At 55.0% G+C, this 21,516-nt stretch overlaps 2 protein-coding genes across 2 annotated transcripts; one reads left to right on the forward strand and one right to left on the reverse strand.

Annotated features, from left to right (window-relative positions):
* Positions 1–4,989: 4,989 nt before the first annotated feature.
* LOC119098107 (LETM1 domain-containing protein 1) lies at positions 4,990–15,498 on the forward strand. Its single transcript, XM_037221035.1, has 10 exons — positions 4,990–5,034; positions 5,415–5,532; positions 5,933–6,036; positions 8,160–8,379; positions 9,738–9,877; positions 10,099–10,227; positions 10,900–10,912; positions 11,694–11,828; positions 12,518–12,699; positions 13,650–15,498. The coding sequence occupies exons 2-9, from the start codon at positions 5,524–5,526 to the stop codon at positions 12,692–12,694; spliced, it is 927 nt and encodes a 308-aa protein (XP_037076930.1). The 5' UTR covers positions 4,990–5,034; positions 5,415–5,523; the 3' UTR covers positions 12,695–12,699; positions 13,650–15,498.
* LOC119098108 (uncharacterized) lies at positions 15,329–19,967 on the reverse strand. Its single transcript, XM_037221036.1, has 8 exons — positions 19,771–19,967; positions 19,271–19,381; positions 18,827–18,976; positions 17,392–17,520; positions 16,963–17,040; positions 16,167–16,463; positions 15,899–15,979; positions 15,329–15,607 (listed from the first exon to the last, which is right to left on the reverse strand). Exons 3-8 carry the CDS (start codon positions 18,974–18,976, stop codon positions 15,329–15,331), a joined length of 1,014 nt encoding a protein of 337 aa, XP_037076931.1. The 5' UTR covers positions 19,271–19,381; positions 19,771–19,967.
* Between the last annotated feature and the right edge of the window lie 1,549 nt (positions 19,968–21,516).

The raw sequence follows: 21,516 nt of genomic DNA on the forward strand, positions 1-21,516 counted from the left end.
TAGAGAGTCGTGCACGCAGCGAGGGTACTTGATGCGATTGTCATTGTCGTTGCAGTTAAGATTGTAGAATGTGACTGCGGAACGCCCAAATACTGGTCACTAAATCAGCCTAGGATAATTGTGTATAACCTGTCAGCATTAATTCTGAGCCGCTTGTGGTTCAATACATGCTGGTTGCAGTCCGTTGTAATTGTTATGGAACGTTCAAAGCTGCCTGCTATTTATTTGCGTGATCATAATCGTAATGCTTGTCAGGAAACTGTGTGTGGGAGTGCAAGGAAGTCTCCCGTGAGTCTCCCTTACGAGAGGCTCACGCGGCCGGCACGCTCCTTTCGGATGCCATGATGTTGTTGGCCAGTACGCACCCTGCACATGACGCCCAAAATACAACTTTAAGTCATCGGCCTATATGTATATGATGCTATATGCTGTCATTTGTAGGGGCACTGTATTCACACGTGTGTGCGTATTTTTCGTCGTCATTTTTCGAGTTATCATCTGTGAGAAATGGGAGCCAACATAGGCATTGCTGATAATGCTCCCACAGTGTTACATTCGACAGGGCAGCAATGGCATACCCAAGCTATCTACCAGGCAGGACGTTCGGACTTCATGCCTGTGAATTTCAAACATAGAACAAATATGATTTTGCGCACGTCCTTGGTTTTGGAGCGAAACGACCACATATATAGCAGCACAAGCCAGGGTCTTTCACCCAAATACGCAGCATCGCCGCGGCACGAAGGCCTGCCTCTAATTACACTGGTATACAGCACCCTGGCACTGGAGGCCCACCGAGAAAAAAGCGCTTATTAGTGGAAAGAATTGCTGCCAGGAGACGCACGTTTCTTGCTTGAACAGTAGGGTGTGTTATCGAGGGGGTGAATCTCTTGGAATCAGCTGAGACAATGTTTCTCCTTGGCACACGGATTGATGATAAATTTTGAGGTCTGTCGCATCGCACCAATGTTGATATTCGTGAGGCAGAAGCAGTTTTTCTTTGATAGGCCAAGAGAGCCGTATTCGATACTAGCGCCACCTATTTTACGCACTGAGATCATCCTCCAACAAGCTTCAAAGCTGCCACTTTCCATACTTCTGGTAGTTGTTGGATTAAGTATGGAATATATATCATGGAGAGCACCAGCAAAATATTGCCAAACAGCTTATAAGCTGACTTTTTAGTAAAAATAATAATTTTTGGTAAGACCCGAAGCTGTAAAGTTATGAAAATACTCCAGCAGACCGGGCTAGGTCCAAGTACGTTAATGCTAACGCATCTTTGTGATGTTGATTTGCAATTTATGTGCTTTCTGCGTGGAAGATATGGTTTTACTACATTAGTCTTGCTGGTACTAAAGCATTTCTTTCGAACAATTACTTGCATGAGCATGCCGAAGGCTATACGTTCGCGCAGTAATTATTTTGTGATAGGCCACTCGGTTCTTCCGTTCCACCAACAACTGCCGACTTCGGGAAAGCATTGAGCTACATCAGGTGGCTCGAAGAGGAATCTCACTAACGCCATCTTCAAGACCGCGACGGTAGAAATCAGGGTACTGTGGACCAACGAAGCGATACCTGTTCATGGTCTAAAATACGTGACAAAGCTGATCGAGAGCGATTGATATCATCCCAACAGAGCTCTCAGAAGAGATCCAAAGAAGAAAGAGAGTGACACCAGCAACGCGCCCACCACGAAATTCAACAAGCTCCTTGATGTCGCGAAATGTAAGTACAAGCCTCAGCGCAGCTTTCCATGCCCCAGTGCCCTCGCACAGTGTATCAGGAGGAGGTTACCATGAAGGACCAGCGCAGGCACCGGAAGCTTACCCTGGGGTCATATGACCGGGATACGGCTATGGCTAGGGAGGCTCGCGAGATGCGGAGGATGACCAGGCAACTCCAGGGGCGTCGTGGCTCGACCGCAAGTGAGGCGGGTCTGCTGCTGAACCTGAATCGCCCTCCCCGCCGACTGCTGGACCGAAGCCGCCTGCTGAGCCAGCGCTGGCTGCTAGTGCTGACCCCGAGCCTGCTCCGCGACCAAGTGGTCTCAGCGCTGGCTGAGTCAGTCGAGAGCACGGATTCTTACACGGTTCCGTACATGGTAGAAGGCGGCGACGACGCGAGTGTTCGTTCCGGTTGAGACCACTGTCACTGTATATTATAACGTCAATGATCTGACTAACACCTCTCAGGTAGTTGGCAGCTACGGTGGCTCGAACAGGGACCGCTGCTGCTATCATCAACGCCTTTCAACAAGGCAGCAGAGATGGACCGGCTACTTGAAATCAAATATCGTAGATCCCAAGAAGATCTGCTTCGCAAGAGACAGAACGAAAAAGGAAACGGTTCATTAAAATTTTGAAGCAATCCACGAGTCAGGTTTGACCATCCTCTACTCCGACGGACGCGAAGGCAGGAGCTACATGAGCCACACGGACCCAGACGAATGCTGTCGAAAAACGTGTGGCTGCCATCACTGAGCCAGGCAGTTGCTACGTGACTCATTTCGCGTTCGAGTTCGGCCGCGCCCTGCACTTGTTCAACGAGCTACACTCCGTGAGCCCGCAGTGCGACGGTCACATCAATGTGCTCAGCTGCGGTGGCACAGCCCTCAACACCGCAACGATAGGCGACGTGTTCCGGCTGTTTGAGGTGCACGCCGAGTCACCCGTACACTGGTTCATCTGCCAGCTGCACGACAATGAGCTGAGCCTCAACCATCTGCTGCCGAGCTTGGACGGCACGACCACGGGATCAATTTTTTTTTTTTGACCCATCGGCAAGATCTGTGCCGGAGAGGCCTGGGAGAGGAACGTTGTGGCATCCAAGCCTTGGTCGGGGCACGTGCCAAACCTGCCGATCGACCTGATTCAGCAGCTGAGCACCGACCAGCAGCTGCTGTACACTAATGGCCTCTGGCGTTCAAAACGGCACTGTCCGAAACGTGGCAGCCCAGCGGCGAATTGGACCATCGAACCGTGTTAGGTAATTATGAAGACGCATTATCCTCGACTTTATAGCAATGAGTGTTTAAAGTTCATGAAGCATCAAGTGATATTTTATGTGCTCACTGTTGAGCATTTACTTATTGTCATACCTTGTGCCGCAGTATGTCGCATCATTTGATGATTGGTTCATACTTACTAGCATATTTGTTGATATGTATTCCGTCAAATTTAAGGGCTCTGGGTGTCGGCATAATTACATACACTAGAGGGGCGCAATAATTGTTGCATGAGCTAAGGATAAGTTCGCAGCGAACTGTTCTAATATATTCGCTTCTGTTTTTTTCAGATGGTTGGCACTGGCCGCTCGTCTGCTCCTAGTTCGCTCTCAAGGACCTCGTCCAGTGCGTTGTCGGCCAGTATGTGTCGGTATGGTCCGCCATCCGGAAAACAGCGGCTGCGACTTTGGCTTACGCAACTTGTTCCGGAGTATCGCTCTGCTCCGCGACCTGCCGCAGCACGCATAAGCCACAGCGCAGCCAAGTCCTCCAGTGTAGCGGGTATGGGGTCCGTCCGGAACAGCTGCTGCTGGACATGGTGTGGGATGAGAAAGGCATGGTCCGCGAACAGGCGGTTCCGATCGTCGCGCCGCACGTGAGAAGCAAACCGAGCGTTTCCTTCAGCCCAGCGTCTTCGCCATCTCAGTGGTAAACTTCGAGGCCGTGAGGTACACCGAACTGATTCCCTGGCACGGACCAGTCACACAGCCTCCACTGGGACCTCACCCACTGCGAGCTGCGGAGCAAAGTGCAGGCACCGCTGGCCATCTTGCCCTGTCTGGTCCACACTAGGAGTGCGATGCAGCGCCGCACTGCCGAGGACGTCTTCGGCTGGAGCTGGAGCTTCGGCAAGATGTGGATTCCAGCTGCGAAGGTACTTCTGCTACCGTGCGATCTCTCCCAACACGCGTTTTGGGTTTCCAGTCTATGAGCAATTGCTGTTTGGGCCGGTACATCGAATACACAAGGCTCCGGCAACGAGCAAAATGTGCATGGGGTCACCCTACCTTCCCCCTCCCCCTCTACGTCCGCTGGTACAGGCTGCAGAACTTGCTGTATGTATTAAGTTGCACACCAGACAACATATTGTGGGTCATATGCTATACATGGTTTTGTTTGCATCACGTGAGTCGCCTTAAGAGAAGTGAAAGTCTAAAGCAATGCTAACCAGCATACTTGTACAACGAGTTCATACTCAACAGCACATAAAGTTTCTACCAAGTGACAATTAATCGGGCAATGTCTGATCCGCATGTTAGACCTTAGACCGGGACATTCTCGTGAGACAGCATAACGAGCGCTCGGTAACATTGTTTCTATACGCAAAGGTATTTTGTGTCGCTTGCCGCCCAAGGCTTGGTGTTACCTACGGCGGCGGGCGCCGCCCAGCATGGGGTGACTGCAACGCCGAGCGTCTTGCCTTGCCAACGCCTTGCTCCGCCCCCCCCCCCCCCCCCCCCTCCCATGCCTGATAATAGCGAGGCAATTCTCTATACATGTAGCGCCTAGTCCCCATGCCAGGGTACCCAAGAAACTTGAGTCTACAACCCGACCCCACACCGCCTACACCCACCTGCGTATACAGAGCGCATTAGTAGCGAAGTTGGGAAACATAAAGTCCTTCACTTAAACAAAAGCTTCCTGAAATATTTTCAGTAAGTTTCACCTGATATGGTAGCGCGTCTTATGACGCGTGACCTGGCGCAAAGGTTTGTAAATAAGCGCGCAAGGCAAGCATGCCTGTACATCGCGCGTCTGGGAAACCAGAGGTACGAGGTTCGATTCCCCGCGGTGCCCGCCATTCCTGCCAGGGTGAGGGGCAAGCGACGTCATATAGCCTCAGCAGCTGAGTGTCTCGTGAAGTCCCAATAACACACTCTCGCCTGTACATCGCACAGGGTTCGATTCCCCGCGGTGCCCGCCCTTCCTGCCAGGGTGAGAGGCAGGCGACGCCATATAGCCTCAGCAGCTGAGTGTGTCGTAAAGCCGCTAAGACACACACACCCTGTACATCGCCTTGATCTGTGCGTTCTTTGGTCTTGGACCTGTGCTGTGCAAGCCCCGCGAAAACTGGTTTGCATGTGAATCGTCCAGTGACAGTGAATGTGACAGTGATTCATTAATTATATTTTTGTTGGGACAGAAAGGCAAATACTTATGCTGCAGACAGGCCTCCTCACCCCAGTGTGCATGTATCATTACTTATAGACAGATTTAGAATAGTCTTGACCTAGAGCGTAAGCCTGGTGCCATCACCACGTGTAAATTATTATGTCAACCAATTAGAGCTTACTCTTGAGACCCAAATCTTTACCAGCCTGCAGAGAAGCTCAATGTGTGGCTGAATTGGAAGCATTTGGCCTGGGTAACTGTGCCACTCAAACACACACTCCTTCATTTTCAGGTAACAATCTGACCCTCTGACTGCCTGTTTCTAGCTAAACACTAACAAGCCAACAGCCAAGGTTTCTTTCAAGAGAGAAAACATTAATCTATCCACCTACTTCATTGTGATGTGTGAGGTGAGTACCAACTGTCCTGAAGATAGTAACATGAGGTATTATATCACTTGGATATTGCTAGGTGTGTTAACTTATTGCTGCATAATATCCTTTTTTGGCACTTTGTATTTGATAGTACAGGCAGGTGCAAGATTTTACTATTTTCTTTGCTTGTCACAGAATAATAATATCACAGAATATATATATATATATATATATATATATATATATATATATATATATATATATATATATGCTATTTGCCATGCTTAACTCAAATTTGTTTTCAAATCTGCCTTGACATTAATTATGGTAATCAACAATACTCTGCTTTATCACCTGGAGATTTGTGTCCTTCACCAATGAGTTGTTCTGTTATGGACAAACCTGAAATAGATAAACACATGCCAATGCTTTTCAGATGCTCTCTTCACTCCTCAGACCTTCTGTATTTAGGATGTCAGCTGGTATGTGTCCACTTTCCATCTGTCCTGTGAGGGCATCACCAGCCATAACAGTCAGAAGGTATGTTTGTTCTGTATTTGTTCATATTTTTATATATTATATATATATATATATTATATATATATATATATATATATTATATATATATGGCACCTCCAGAACTCACATTTGTGGGGAAAGCAGTGGAATGTAAAGGATAAATAATGCTCTGGATAGGAGGGGGTAAAATATGCCTAGTGGGACTGCCAAAGCAATAGGATCATTGCTGCTTCCATGGTGCCGCCCAAGGTCTCAAATGGCCATGACCCTCCCTGGTATTGATCATCTGCAGGATGTGATGCCTGGGGTCAGGCATTGGTGAGCTGTTCATCAAGGAGACATGATGTAATTCAGTTGGGAGAGTGTGCATCCATTGACCACATGCACAATGCCATGAGGCTCAATCTTTGCCCTCAGCCAAGAGTCTTGCTGTTTCCCAGAGTGGTTGGTGCTAGAGATGTCAAACCTAAACCTGTTTGGATGTTGACTGTGCTGTTGAGTGCCATGGATTGTTGAGATTATGGTCATACCTCAACCTTAAGTGGATGTCAAAATGTGGGGAACAGCTTTAGGCCCTGAACCTGCATTGCAAATTCCTGCACCAGATGAACATGAGAGCCTTTCAACCATGAAAGCCTTTCAAGCCCAAGGGAATTCATAAGATGACAGTGCCTTGCTGCAAGGTTGAGAGGAGCTATAAATCTGCCTGCCTGGTCATGGACCCTGAGGGTTTTTTGAATGATCTCTTCTGATAACTCTTCAACCCTGTCAGTGGAAGATCATCTGGAACTGGATTCTGGAAAATCACCATGGAACAATGCCAAAATCTGTGGCACTGGTTTTTGCCTCCCCCTCGCGTATATTGCGAATCCTCACACGGGATAAATTTTAAAAGCTGTCGGACCGTGATAACTTTGGTCCATATGCCGGAAATATAAATATTAGAAATGACGTAGAGTTTAGGCTTTGTTTTGTGTCGTTTCCTTTCATTTCGGTTTTGGCATTCCAGTACAATATATCCTTGGCACACAGTCTGTCGTATGGACCAGTGCGACGATTGGCAACACATGTAGGAGCGTGCCTCGATCTGGACGCTTCCCCAAGGCCGCGGTATCGAGAGAATAGGCCGCATTTCCGACATCTTGAGATGTCGAAAATGCGGCCTAGATCGTCTACGTGTGCCTTGTGCTTGCTGTGCTCAGATGTGCTTTCGTCTCCACACAGTGCAGCAGTGCACATAACGTTGAACAGTCGACACGTCAGTATCCCCAATGTGAAAGTTCCCTCGAAATTATCGTACGACGTAAATGTTTTGAGGATTCGGTTCGAAGTGATTGAAGGGAGCAGGCGTAGGCAGATCCAGTGATTGTGGAAGACATCAGGTTTTCATATCAGATAGTGCAGTAATTCGGAAAAGATCATGTCGGAAATGTCGGTGCCCCAGGTCTTGGTCTGACCAAGATTTGAAGGTCATACAGTTACCCGCAGTGGTGACACATTTTGAGGGTGTGCTCATTTCAGTCTAATTTTTCTTAAATATAACCCTCCAAAGCCGATCGTCGGAGATGCCGCCGTTCAAGCGTGATCCTTCAAAGTCGGCCGTCGCAGGTGCCGTCGCAATGGTCGTCGCTGATGCCGCTGAGTGTCCGGACAATGTGCCGGTGGCTCACAGCTGAAGTGCTGATGGGACTCCTTGCATGTGGGAGGGAACTTCGTTAATAAATTGGGATCGTAGCGGCCAAAAGGAAAGTTGGTCCAAGGTTCCAGCGCGGGGATAGGGGGGGGGGGGGGGGTGAGGAAGGGGGACAGTGATCTTCGCGCACTGACAACGTTTCTGCCAGGACCCTCGTCGACGACGCCACGGCATTAAGAATGCTTTCAAGACCTGTTTGTCAGCCAGTTTTGATCGGTTAAAACCGGCCGGCGGAAGCTATTTCAGCTAGCTGTAGCCAGCCCAGCTGGCTGCTTAAAAAGCAAAACAAAACATGGAATGGAAGCATATCAAACCATCGCTTTTTTCCTTTACCTTGTTTGATTTGCAACTATAGCCTAGCTGGCGCTTCAGGATCACAGCCACGCTGGCGATTTGTGTTCGCCTCGTATCTGCTGTTGGGATGCCGACGGTGTGGCTCGGGCCTCGGCAGATGTGTGCAGCTCGGGAGAGGCCTGGGCGAGTCCGAGGGGCGCCGACCAGTGACGCGGGTCCAGAAGTACGTGTTCGGCCGCTACATGCAGTACCTGCACAAGTTCCAGCAGGTGCTGGAGAGCGAGTTCCCCGCCGCCTTCCGTCTCTACCGCGTGTTCACCGTCGGCGTCAGGGACTTCGTGCGGGACGCCAAGTCGTTCGCGCTATTGGCGCGTAAGGTGAGTGCTAAACGCAGCGCACTGTCGTGCGGCGCTGGCTGGGTTGCTCTGTCACGTTGTCTTGTCACGCAAGGTTCGTTTCATATGCGAAAACAGTCAGTGCTCCGCCGCGACGCAACCCAGGTCACTGTGCATAGGTTGGCGATCAGAACCGTGGCCACGTTTACAGCGGTGTTCCGCTTGACACAGGCTTGAGACCAGCCGGCCCACATGGCTGGTTGGCGGCCGTGTGTGCCCCGTGGTCAGCGCGGCCTGGTCTTCGGCGGCTTCCTCCTGGGGTTGCTCACGTGGGCCAATGCCGTGCGTCTTCACTCTCGCCCTGATTCGCCATTTTTCTTAACGCGGACTTTAAGGTGGGGGCCGATGCGGCCCTCCTGTCGTTTCAAAGCTACGAAAGATGGAACTTTTTAAAACTCTGGTGAATTGATCTGAACGAAATCTTGCGGCTTAGAATAAGATTATATAGTTAGGTCAATGACTGACTCCATTATGCCGGATGAAATGTCATATTTTCCTGAACGTCGAACATTTTTGCTTTGCTTGCTCATATGTACAAGATAATGTCTAATAGCGACACAAAACCTAAACAGCCGTGTTATTCGTTCAGTTACGGGTATCATGATGTATTTTTCGGCGTGTGTTTTTACCATATATTGATGATTAATGGCTCCGCTAATGTAACAATGTCGGCCGCCACGCGCGTTCCGCGGCATCATCGGTTGCCGCCCGCCGCCCGCGCCGGCCGTAGATCGCCGTTCAGTACTCATCAAAAACCGCCGCTGCTTCGAAATCAGAGATGTCAGGGGCGCGCTTTTGGTGTCAAAACATGTGCAACTGATATTCCACGGGTTACTGAAATTTTAGGCGCGATTGCCTGATATTCCGGAGAGGCATCCCCAGAAAACCTAAGGAGGGGAGAGAGGGGGACCCCCCTCCCCATCGACCCCCCTTCTATCAGGGCGAGGGTTAAATAACACAGCCATGTGTCTTCTGCACGCCCATCCACGGTTCAGAAGACGATTGCCATACTTACGAAGCAGGACGGCTATGGCGTGATGTGGCGTCAGTCGTGAGCAGTGACGTGCTTTACCCCCGCTACTGCCAGTCTGGTGCCCCACGCCAGCGTGCCCACCAAATCCGTCCCGGGACTGCTGACCAGCACCTCGTCAGACGTGCACCACGACTCGATAGCTCGCCCCGCCAGACCTGTCTGGTGACATGCCCTCATCGCCAATCCCTGGTATCGACCAGAGGCCTGCCGGCCCGATCTGTCTGATGATCCGCTCTCCTCCCCGACCCTCGGCGTCCGCCTGAGCCCCCTCCCCGTCGCCGGGTCTCACCAGACGCGGTCTCCGCAGGTCCACAGCACCGGGCTCGGCAGTCTGAGCCGGCGTGAGCTGGAGCTGTACTTCCGCACGCCGCGTGACATGCGCGCCGTGGCGCCCGTGCTGCTGGTGTCGGCCTTGCCGCTGGCACAGAACGTCGTCTTCCCCCTGGCGTGAGTGGCTTGAATGACGGCTGGTGCGCCGCTGGTGGCGGAGCCGCTGGCTGTCGGCGCTCGGGGGACACACACGCTCGGTTGTCGGCGCTCGGGGGACACACTCACTCGGCTGTCAGCGCTCGGGGGGACACCCTCGGCTATCAGCGTTCGGATGACACACTCGCTCGGCTGTCATCGCTCACACGAGCAGCTGACTCGTGCGTGTCCGCTACCATCAGGTACCTGTTCCCCCGCCAGCTGCTGTCGCGCCACTTTTGGTCTCTGCAGCAGCGCGCCGAGTTTGCATTGCACGAGCACAAGAGGCGGCTGCTCTACATGCGGCCCGTGCTCAGGCATCTACAGGCAAGGTTTGGAAACTCGGATAAAGCTCGTCACTTCGCGGTGACGTTGGGGCAGATCAGGGGCCAACACAGTGGGTTTGTGGTAACAGCTTTGGGGTGTCGGTGCCTACCGCATCACTTGAACAACAGCGGACGCTGACTTCAAGTGCGTGGGTCAGTCGCCTGATGTCTCTCGACTGCAACCACGCACCTGGGACCGGGCTGCACAGCCGAGCATTGGCGCCAGATGGATCGATATTCACATGGCGCAGTTCACCCTTGTGTGGCTCGCGGTCAGCTGGTATCCATGACGTTATCGAGGCCCGGGAATCTGAGATTTCAAGCATGATCCAGTAAGCTAACTGTTGGATGCAGATTATGTGTAGCTGACCAGGGTGTTGGATCTGTGGCCGTAATTGTGACATTACGTATACACACCTGTGGGTTTGTATGGGCTTTTGAGAATTGCTGACACCTTGAGAATAAACCAGGGACGGGCTGTTTCCATCACGTATACTAAATTGATATACGTATACTAAGCCAAATGCGTTGAGACGAAGGTGGGCTTTCCTAAGCTATTTAATGCTGACGATCACTGTTCAGCGCGCCGCTGCTGCTGGCCGCCGCCGTCGGCAGCGGGCGGCGGGGGCGGCTCGTGGCGCCCTGGCCGGCCGTCACCCGAGCGTCGCGCCGCCGCAGGTGGCGGCTGGTGCCGGCCGGCGAGACGCGCCGCTCGCTGGCGCGCGTGCTCTCGCTGCTGGGCTCGGGCCTGCACCCGGCGCCGGCCGACGTGCTGGCGCTGCGGCCGGCCTTCGACGGCGGCCCGTTCAGTCTGGAGCGACTCAGCGCCGTCCAGGTGGTGAGTGGCGCACGCCGGCCTTCGACGGCGGCCCGTTCAGTCTGGAGCGACTCAGCGCCGTCCAGGTGGTGAGTGGCGCACGCCGGCCTTCGACGGCGGCCCGTTCAGTCTGGAGCGACTCAGCGCCGTCCAGGTGGTGAGTGGCGCACGCCGGCCTTCGACGGCGGCCCGTTCAGTCTGGAGCGACTCAGCGCCGTCCAGGTGGTGAGTGGCGCACGCCGGCCGCGGCGGCCAGGGGGAGCAGGGCCGGGTCACGGGAGCGGGCAGGCACTGGACAGGGGAGAGGAGGGCCGGGTCACGGGGGCGAAGGGACACTGGGCAAGGGGGAAGGCAGGAGACGTCGCTGTGCCAGGTCAGGGATGCCGGGTGTTTTCATGGGTAGTGAGTTTTGTTTTGTCTGGAATGCCGTAGTCATCATTCCTCTGGACAGAAGCGGGGACAAAGCATGTCACCTTGACCAGCCCGGGGGCACTGAGTGAGCCGTAAAGAGCTGGGTCGGCCATGTTCAGCGTTAGTTGCAGTCTCCCATGCGCACCTCTGCGCCGAAGTCTAGCATTTGTAGAGTACGAGGCCTGGCCGGCGCATCGAGCCTAATCCTCAGCTACTGCGCCGCTCTTGCAGCGACGTCTGCTGAAGCTGCACGGCCTCAGTGTGCTCACCCTCCGGCGACGGCGCTCGCTGCGCGAACATGGCGAGCTGCTGCGGCATATGGACGCCTGCCATGGCGAGGGAGGGTGTCACCGACATGTCCCTGGAGGAGCTCTACTACGTGAGTCGCCACTGACAGAGGTCCAACAGAGAATGCGCTTTCTGGGGGCCTACGGGATGTGCGCCGCTCTGGTCACACTCATGGGCTGCTCAATATTATACGAAGAAGGCCTTCTCCAGATTCCCTTGCTGCTGTGGGGAATGGCAACGGCATTCTTTGAAAAATGTTCCCCGCTTCTGGGTGCGCCACACGCCCGGACGCAGTCATTGCGCCTGACACCGTCACTATTGGCTTGTCGGCACCCAGTGAAGTCAGGGTGGTCGCCGGCTTTCAGGTCATCCGCCATCCGCCATACATGCAGTCCACCCCAGCGGCGTTGTCTGGCCAATACTGGGATGATATCTGATCGGAAGCTCACTCACGCGAGTGAAACACCGTCCACTGACGCCGCACGGCTCGCGTCATATCCCTTCACGTTCAGATCTCACCAGGTGGTCCCACGCATAGTGGCCCTCGGTCCCGTATAGCCGGTTGTGTGACTGCGACTGATGTTCCGCCGCACGCTGACGTAACGCACCATGACTTGTTGTGACCTGGCGTGACCTGCCGTGACCTGCCGTGACTTTCCATGATCCTTCGCAATGTGCCGTGACCTGTTGTGACCTGTCGTGACCTGATGTGACCTGGCATGACCAGCCGTGACTTGCCGTGACCTTCGGTGACCTGGCGTGGCCTGCCGTGCCGGGCAGGCGTGCTTCCTGCGCGGCCTGAATCCGCAGAATCTGCCGCGCGATCAGATGGTGTCGTGGCTGAGCCAGTGGGCACTCGTGTCTGGCCAGATGGAGCCGGGCGCCGCCTCGCTGCTGCTCCACTGTCCGCTGCTGCTCGGCTACAACCAGCCGACCAACTGGGCGCTCAGGCACTGAATACGGTAACGGCTGTAACCAACCGGCGGCGACCAGCTCGCTGGCGGCACGCTGGCTGATGGCCGATGCCTCGGAACGCGCCGATTCTGGACGCGGTGGAATCCTTTGGACGATGGCTGGTAAAGGGCCCTGATCACCCCTTTCGTTCAAATTATGCGACTAAGCGCAAAACTTGGGCCGCATTTAAGGGAGGGTGGGGGAGGGCAGCGGAAACACTTTCCCCTCTCCCTAATTGAACTTTCACATGTATGCCTGTGAATAGATGCTGAAAAAATGAGGTAGCTACTACGTGGATTGAAAACACGCGATGCTACCATGCGCAGTGCCAGAAATTTCGTACGTCAAAATGTGTTCTTCGGTGCAGTGGAACATTTTGAGTTGTTCCTTTCTATGATGAAATCCTGCGTGTGTCCCTGCGCAAAACGGACCGTCGTTGTGAATCCATGTGCTTTCTCTTGGTGTTCTAAATAGAGGAGCAAATCTTTGTGCAGATATGAACACATTTCGACCATTGCTTGATCTGAAACAATCGATAAATGTTGCCTTAGTTACTGAAGCACAGAAACACACATGGATGCCTATTTTATTAGGATTTAAGCAGAACCTGCGAATATTTTGACACACATGGCGTAAATGTGTGGACACCTCTCTGATTTGACTGTTGATGTGTTTGTCTGCTACTGGAGATAAGTATCCAGAGATGTCGCCCGGATATGGAACTGTTGTTGAGTTGTTGAAGACCAATGGTGATCATGAATATTGGCATAAGCTGAAAGTCTTTTTTTAAAGTCTGGCCGGAGCATAATGACATCGAAAGCGTATAATTCATTTTATGCTCATGCTTTCATCAGTCATTTTTCTCACGGAGCTCAGTGCAGTTGATCTATTGCTGTTCTACGTACTGATGCAGTGTTGCGTGTTGTCGCGAGTGGAATATGATTCGTTTGTCGGACAGGTTTCGTAGCTGCTTGCTACATCGCATGGGACCGCAGTCTCCTCTGGTATCACCACCATGGAGCTATGGAGCCGTGGCCAGGGCGCGCAGAGCCTCCTCCTGTGTACCGAGACCCACTGGGTCTGGAAAGCAGCTGCCTTTCGTGTGCCTGGCCGGAGATCTCACGGAGTCATCTGAACGCTGCCACCCAACTTTGATGCGTGCAGAGCGCGTTTGTAGCGGCGCCTGCCTTCGCGAAGCAGTACTCTCTCTCGGGGGAGATGGCTCAGCGAGGAGAAGCCCGACTGGAGAAGCGCCGCCCGGCCGCTCGCTCCCGTTGGGCAGCGTGACAGTGCAATCTCGGGGACCCATCCGGCAGAGACGCGTGGCTCGTGATATCTCAGGGACATTATCAGTCGCACCGGACGCCGACCGCGTGATGCGAGAGGCTCATCTGCGGGGCCCGACGGTCGGGCTCTGGCACCGTGGGCACCACGGCTGGTCTGTAGGGCCTGACAGTCGGGCGCTGGCACTGTGGGCACCACGGCTGGTCTGTAGGGCCCGACAGTCGGGCGCTGGCACTGTGGGCGCCACGGCTGGCCTGTAGGGCCCGACAGTCTGGCGCTGGCACTGTGGGCGCCACGGCTGGCCTGTAGGGCCTGGCAGTCGGGCGCTGGCACTGTGGGCACCACGGCTGGTCTGTAGGGCCCGACAGTCGGGCGCTGGCACTGTGGGCGCCACGGCTGGCCTGTAGGGCCCGACAGTCTGGCGCTGGCACTGTGGGCACGACGACTGGTCTGTAGGGCCCGACAGTCGGGCGCTGGCACTGTGGGCACGACGGCTGGTCTGTAGGGCCCGACAGTCGGGCGCTGGCACTGTGGGCACGACGGCTGGTCTGTAGGGCCCGACAGTCGGGCGCTGGCACTGTGGGCACGACGGCTGGTCTGTAGGGCCCGACAGTCGGGCGCTGGCACTGTGGGCGCCACGGCTGGCCGTAGCCGTGCGCCACCATGTCCCTGAGCTGCATGACGGGCTGTGCCGGTGTGCGTGTGTGTTTGCGTGCGTGCGTGCTTGCATGCGCGTGTGACATGCGTTTTGCAGTGAGTCGTGCCGTGTCGGACGACGGTCGGCACCGCGTCGCAGTCATGACTCCTGTGAACTTGGAGCTGTCGTATCGGAAACGATGCTGAGGTCTACATGAACTAGTCGTTTTGAGGCAATGATTGCATTGCTGGGATCTGTCTGATTGTTACCGCAGTTGTCATACTGCCTGCGCGCACACCGCTCGTGGAACGCTCACTGTGTGAGGAAGAGGGAGAGAGAGAGAGAGAAACAGCGGGTCAGTCGGCAGTGTGGCACGTCCCCAAATACAATGTGCTAATGAACGGCCGCGTGGCACTGAGCCCGGCCCAGTGAGCCCGGCCCAGTGGGAGACTGCGAGCACAGCCGGTGAGAGAGTGATGAGAGCAGAGACTAACAGCGAGACCAATGGGCCGGGCGCACTTGAAGCGCCCTTCGGCAAGGCCGTGGCAGGCAGTACGGTATCTTCATCCGAGCAGGCCTTTCATAGTGCATCGCGGCAGTGACACTCTGCTAGCCGGCCAGGGCGCAGCCTCTCGCTCAGTCTCGTCTCGAAACTCGTGTCACAGAGCCGTGCTGCGCTTCACCTCTCGGCGGCCGTGTATTGCAGCCGCGCCGCGCTACAGCCGGGTGAGCGATCCCGTCAGCAGCTCGTCCACGCGCCGCTTGTCACGCAGGTGCCGCTCACGCAGCCGCTGAATCGCCTCTGCCTGGCACGCCAGCTCGTCGACGCGGCCTCGGCGGTCGGCGTCGCGTGGTGAGCCAGTCAGCGAGTCGGGCGAGAGGCCACGCAGCCGCGACCGCGAGGAGGCCCGCGGCGCGCGGCCGCCGCCCTGTGGCAGCCCAATGTCCACCACCAGCGGGTCTTTGTGCGCCACGCCCGCGTCGTGCGGCGTCGACTGCGTGCCCCGCGTCACCAGCGGCCGGCGCTGGGCGGCCTCCTCGCCGTGCGCGCTCGCGCCGCCGTCTGACCACTCCCGTGTGTCGTAGAACACGTCATCGACGGAGGGCCGGTGCGCGGCGCCGGCACGGTCGGGCCTGATGGTGGGGCCCGGCCCGACGCCGCGTGAGCAGCGGCGCGCCGGCCGACGACAGGCGGGCGCGCCGCGCGGCGGCGGGAACAGGCCGCGGCCGCGCGGTGAGGTCTCGTCGCGCCGCCGACCGAGCGAGACGACCGGCGGCCGGCCGGCCTCGGTCAGCGAGTCGGCCGAGTAGTCGCTCTCGCCGTCCGAGGCGGCGCTCAGCGTGGTGCGCGAGTCGTCGCGGCGCAGCTCGTCGCTGGTGGAGGCGCGCGCCGGCGCGGCGGCCACCAGACGCTCGGTCAGCGAGCGCAGCCGAGACAGCGAGCAGCTGACCCGCGCCTGGCCCGCAGACGCGGCGCCAGAGGGCGGCCGGCGCGGCCGCGGGCCGCCCGCCCGCTGCAGGCGCCGGCCGGCGGGGCTCGGACCGGGCCTCGGCTAGACCGGGCGCGGGCCACCGCGCCGCGCCGGACTGCAGCATCGCGGGAGCCTCGGCGATGCTGCCACCGAACCCAAGGCCCCGGCCGGACCGCGGGACTGTGGAAGTCTTCGTCACGCAGCCACCGGAGCGCCGGGTCGCGCCGGACCGACCAGCCGGCGGCGGCTTGGAGATCGGACATACGGCGCGCGTCGGGCTGCTGTCCGTTCCGGTTGCTGATTGGTTGTCGGCCGCCGCGTCGGGATTCGTGAAGCCGCTCTCTGCCAACAGCTGACGGATCTTGGACATCGGTGATACCTGAGAAGCACGTAGAAGGGTTTCGGGCCATCAGCCGGAATGAAATGGTCTATGGATCATTTCACATGCGGTTTTTTGACCGTTAAAAGATAAGAGAGCGAGAGAAAGAGTGAGAGAGAGAGAGAGAAGAGAGCGAGAGGGAGAGCGATAGGGAGAGAGAGAGCGAGAGAGCGAGAGAGAGAGAGAGCGAGAGAGAGAGAGAGAGAGCGAGAGAGCGAGAGCGAGAGCGAGAGAGAGAGAGCGAGAAGAGAGAGGAGAGAGAGAGAGAGAGAGAGAGAGAGAGAGAGAGAGAGAGAGAGAGATAGAGAGAGAGAGCGAAGAGAGCGAGAGAGAGAGAGCGAGAGAGCGAGCGGGAGAGAGAGAGCGAGAGAGAGAGAGAGAGAGAGAGAGAGAGAGAGAGAGAGAGAGAGAGAGAGAGAGAGAGAGAGAGAGAGAGAGAGAGAGAGAGAGAGAGAGAGAGAGAGAGAGTGGATCGGACTGTTCTCGTCGCCGGCCGTACCTCCGGCGACGCTCGTCTCGCTGACGCTGACTGCGGCTTCACCTTGGGCTTCGGCACGGTCTTTGCGTACTTCACCATCTGTAATGGGAAACTCACATCATCGGCGTTAAGACTGCCTGATGTGACTGCTGTAGAACAGTGATGCTTTATGAATGATTGTGCGCTGCATAATGCATGGTCAGTTGTCGATTTTATGTATTTGTCAGCCTCACTTCATCACGTAGCGTTCGTGTGGTAATAATTTTCCGAGAAAGTTGTGCGTTCGCCGCGCTTTTAGCCTTTGCATTTCGCATGGGCTCCTCTGCAATGGCGCCGAGCCACCCCACCGGTCGAGATGAGTCCCACCCACCCTTGATACCCTGTACCGGTACCGGTGCCGACACCTGGCCGTGCCTGCACTCCGGTATCCAGAGGTCGCCGCACGCCCACCTTGTGGTGGGAGGACTGGCTGGCGGCTGGCGGCGGCTGCGAATACAGGTGCCCCTTCTGGCGCACTGTCGACCGGTTCTTCCGCGCCACCTGCTCGGCGTACGCCTGCTGCCGTCGCACCTTGTCTTGCTGGAACGCGCGGCAAAACAGGGCGTGCGTTGGACGGGTGCGGTGGCGTTATCGAAAAGAGGACAGCGATGATGGTCAGCATTTTGGGCTGAAAATTGCGCGCATGCCGTGGGTTACTAGCCGCCTATTACTTTGTAGTGATGGAGAACTACCCCATCATGGGCATTCGAAATGGCAGGATCGCGTGGAGCCTAATTAAATGTAGAACAACTACTTGTGCGAGGTTTATAAGTAACGGTAACACTCCCTGCTTAAGCTCGTCCCATCCTGCAGCACGCTACCCTCCGGTCTGCAGTTGCTCTCCGTCCTCCTCGGCACCTTAACATGCGCTTGGGTGGGTCAAATTTGGGGTCAAATCGACCCCCGAAGGTTTTTCCAGAATGATTTCCGAACGGCGTGGCGCGTCCGCGTCAAACTTTGCTAGCTGTTGAAAACTGAAGAGCGGATCTTTTATGTAAAAATTAGATCTGCCTTGTTAGGTTGCTGACCTATGGTAGGTCAAAGTCAGAGGATGGCCGTCAGCGAAGGGCATTTCTAGGGAATCGTTCAGTGTGCTACAGAACGGTGTGTTAGACAAAGCGATACACGTCTGAGACAGCTTCTTCAGCAATAAACCAATTGAGCTTAACATTACAGCCAATTGCATTGACCTAGGGCCAGGGATAAAGGTCAGACTGAGGTCAAAACTCCTGCTTTTTTACGCGAGAACTTGGTGTATGAGGTAGGTTCTGGTGCTCATTTCGAATTGGTTAATAGTGGAGACCGCAACAGGCATAATCCATGGACTTTTTAAATGTCAGAATAGGTCAGTGACCTAAATTGGCTCGGGTCAACAATTTCTTTTCAGGAACACACCGCCTATCGTAATCTCTGGTACTTATTCGAATGACAAAATGGTCGTAGGTATTGTGTCGCCTTGACGTTGTAAAGGTCAAACAAGGACACTGACCTTCACTGAAGACCATTGCTATTTTGCTTGGAACAGTTGTCTAGCTTCACGGCGGTTGCGTGAGAACGTAATGGACACTTAAGGCACCAATCTAGAGTTTAACCCTATTTGGCTTCATTCAACCTCAAGGCTATGACGTAAGAACCTGAAATTTTGATGCGAGTTCACGCAAAGGCCAACCCACCCTGCGAATTTGGTGTTTCTAACTATCGTAGTTTGGAGTTCTCGGAGGGTCAAATTGGCCCCCACCGGAGCAAAGGGTATTCAATCGACCACCCGGGCGCGTGTTAACATCTGTTCTTCAGTTCCTCTTCGCCCTCACACAGGGCCCTGCCACGTTATCCTGCAGCGCCTCACCCTCTGGCGGACGGTGTGCGGGTCGGGTCCGAGCCGGCCGAGGCGGATGTAGTGGCGCGGGTAGGGCTTCAGGTTGGGCGTGTACTCGACGTGACGCGGCGGGACCTGTACTCGCTCGGGCGGCGCTCTGGCCACGCGCGGGCTTGGCATCTGTTCGCGAACGAGGCGTTAGCCCAGCGGGCCGGCTGCTTCCATGCCGGCCAAATGAGTGTTGACTAACAATTTTCGTTGCAACAAACCTTCAGGCATTTTCTGCAAGTTACAGCTGTCTTAGGCAATCTTCTAGCGGGAAGTATTTTGTTAGTGAACAGAGTGATTCAATTTCAAACGTATCAAGTGTTTTTCTAAAGTTTCCGCCTAATTTTGCTATCAATTCAAGCCATTCATTTTACTGTTTCCCTCGCAAACACCCGTCTCTACGCGTAGATTGCGAATTTTTCTGACCTGCAGGGAAAGAGATGATGTGTTATCCTCGAGAACAATCAGGTCGTTTCGATGGTCGGTGCTGCCATGATACTCGTGCTCGAGCAGGGAGGGCGCACTGGCGTCCAAAAGCTGAAATGCGACGGTCTCGTGACAGCATAATTACACAACTGCCGTAAAAGGCTCATTTCACCAACAATTGTCGTGGCCGGAGTAGTCAGGCTTGCACACTGCTGTACTATCAAATCAATGTATCGGATCTCTTAAAATACCTGTTTGCGACATTTTCTCATTCATTCTTATCACCAGTAGGCTGTGCGTTGCCACAATCTACTGAGGCTGTATTTTGGAATTTCATTTTAAGCATGCTGCAAACACATTAATATGATATCTTTCTGAGACAGTTTGCAACGGTACACATAGACGGTGGGGTGAGAAGGGACGAAATAGGTGAACTTCGTGTAAGCTCACGTCGTCTTGGTTTCGAAGGGTGCTAGCCCACACTGCTCTCAGGCTCTCACCAGGGCCCGGTTATCGTTGACGTCGATCAGCGATAGCTGCGAGAGCGGCAGCGGCAGCCGGGGCACGTCCAGCTGACAGTCGGAGCTGTCGTAGCTCAGGCGCGACTCATGAAACTCCTCTCGCCGGCCGGGCTTCGGTCGGCCCCCGGTCCGCACCGGGATACGGCTGGCACGGCAGCGCCGGCTGCCACCCGAGCTGGCCGCGGCCGGCGACGAGCGCGGGCTGCGCGGCGAGCTCGGCTCCTCATCGGTCGGCGGGGCCGAGCCGGTGGCTTCGGCTGCTCCGGCGGCTCCGACGGCTCCGGCGGCTCCGGCTCCCCCCGGCTCCGTCAGCCGGGGCGCCGCGCCACCCGTCTCAGTCCCGAGCCCAGCCCCGCCGGCGCGTCGCTCCAGGTGGAGCGAGTGATACGTTCTTGTGCGCCGGAACTCGCCGCGCCTGTTGAGCCGCACGAAGTCCTTCGTCGGCCGCTCCAGGGTGTGGTGCGAGTGGCGGCGCGAGGCGCACAGCGCCGGGGCGCCCGGTCCGGCCGGTCCGGCGGCGGTCCGGTCCGCCTCCGGCGCGGGACGGTCTGGAGGACACGTGGGTCCATCTCCGGGACGGTTTGGCGGGCTAGGTGCCCTTGTTGACGACGTGCTCCGCACAGATATGGGTATTTTGGAATGTTGCTTACACCTGGTGCGGCTCCTTGCAGCCCTTGCTTCCGATGTGATGGTCGGACATGGTAGTAAGGCGATGGTGCATTCCTCTGGACGTGTGTGAACTACTTCTCGGTCGTGGAATGCAAACTCACTTCTCTCGCAAAGCGATGGGCCGTCCGCAGCTGTTTCATCTACTCTTCCATCTGTAATGCTGTTTTTAGGACACAATGGGACATCATTTTTCGGACAAACGAATACAGTTGCTGAGGTTGATGCTTCAAGCTTCACATGCTCGCCATTTTGAAATATCGAATGTGAACTTGGTGAGCCATCAGAATCCACGAGACTTGAGGACAAAACGTGAACGAAACTCGGCGACGGGTCCTTGCTCTCATCCGTCTGGTTTAGGCTATCTGCTGTATTATCGCCTTTTACTCCATTCGTCTTCTCCAAGGAGTCGATAGAAACAGATGCTGGATGTTCGTCACTGACGTCATGTAGCAGTGCCGAGTGTTGATCATTCATGACATGCTAAAGTGTATTGTTGATTTTTTTGCCAAGATGCTATGAAACAGCCGCACTCGCGAAGGTGAGAGACCGGATGATAATGTAAACTACTTAAAACTAAACATTAAAACCTGAACCTACATAGGCATGACACATGACTCTTAATTTGTTTTTGCGGCAAATTTGCCTAGCAGAGTTGTGGTTTGCCACAACACGGGACATGCACTCACTGCTTCCTCCGCTTTTATGTATGCGTGAGTTGAGCCTAGGTCGTTTTGCTGTCGCAGTGCTCAGAATGTGGCCAAAGCAGACTTGCGAGCATTTGCTTCAGCTGAGATTCATTCGATTTACTTGTGATTTGCTTCACGCTACCATGTTGTCATAGACTAAGCAAGCAAATATTAATGAAATGCAATATTTCGTAAACGTTTTTGGTACAACCCGCGAGCATCAAGATTTTCCGAATCAAACTCATTCACGTTCAGTATAATCATTGAATCAGTCGATAAAATGCAGGCGGTATCGAGAGGCAGATTGACGCTAGGTTCGGGAGCGTTATCATGTAACGGAACAATGTAAGATGTGCTCATAAAATTTTGG

The sequence above is a fragment of the Pollicipes pollicipes genome, unplaced genomic scaffold (assembly GCF_011947565.3).
Source record: "Pollicipes pollicipes isolate AB1234 unplaced genomic scaffold, Ppol_2.1 Scaffold_4740;HRSCAF=5597_pilon_pilon_pilon, whole genome shotgun sequence".
NCBI classification, from domain to species: Eukaryota; Metazoa; Arthropoda; class Thecostraca; order Pollicipedomorpha; family Pollicipedidae; genus Pollicipes; species Pollicipes pollicipes.

Bases quoted from the DNA above. Each gene is read 5' to 3' on its own strand.
- LOC119098108 (XM_037221036.1), bottom strand. From the start codon at position 18,976: ATGCCAAGCCCGCGCGTGGCCAGAGCGCCGCCCGAGCGAGTACAGGTC. The intron at 17,521-18,826 runs GTGAGGCGCTGC...CGCGCGTTCCAG, and splicing joins CGCACACCGTCCGCCAGAGG to CAAGACAAGGTGCGACGGCA. The intron at 16,464-16,962 runs GTACGGCCGGCG...CGTGCTTCTCAG, and splicing joins CGAGACGAGCGTCGCCGGAG to GTATCACCGATGTCCAAGAT.
- LOC119098107 (XM_037221035.1), top strand. The intron at 6,037-8,159 runs GTATGTTTGTTC...GGGCCTCGGCAG, and splicing joins CCAGCCATAACAGTCAGAAG to ATGTGTGCAGCTCGGGAGAG. The intron at 11,829-12,517 runs GTGAGTCGCCAC...CGTGCCGGGCAG, and splicing joins CCCTGGAGGAGCTCTACTAC to GCGTGCTTCCTGCGCGGCCT.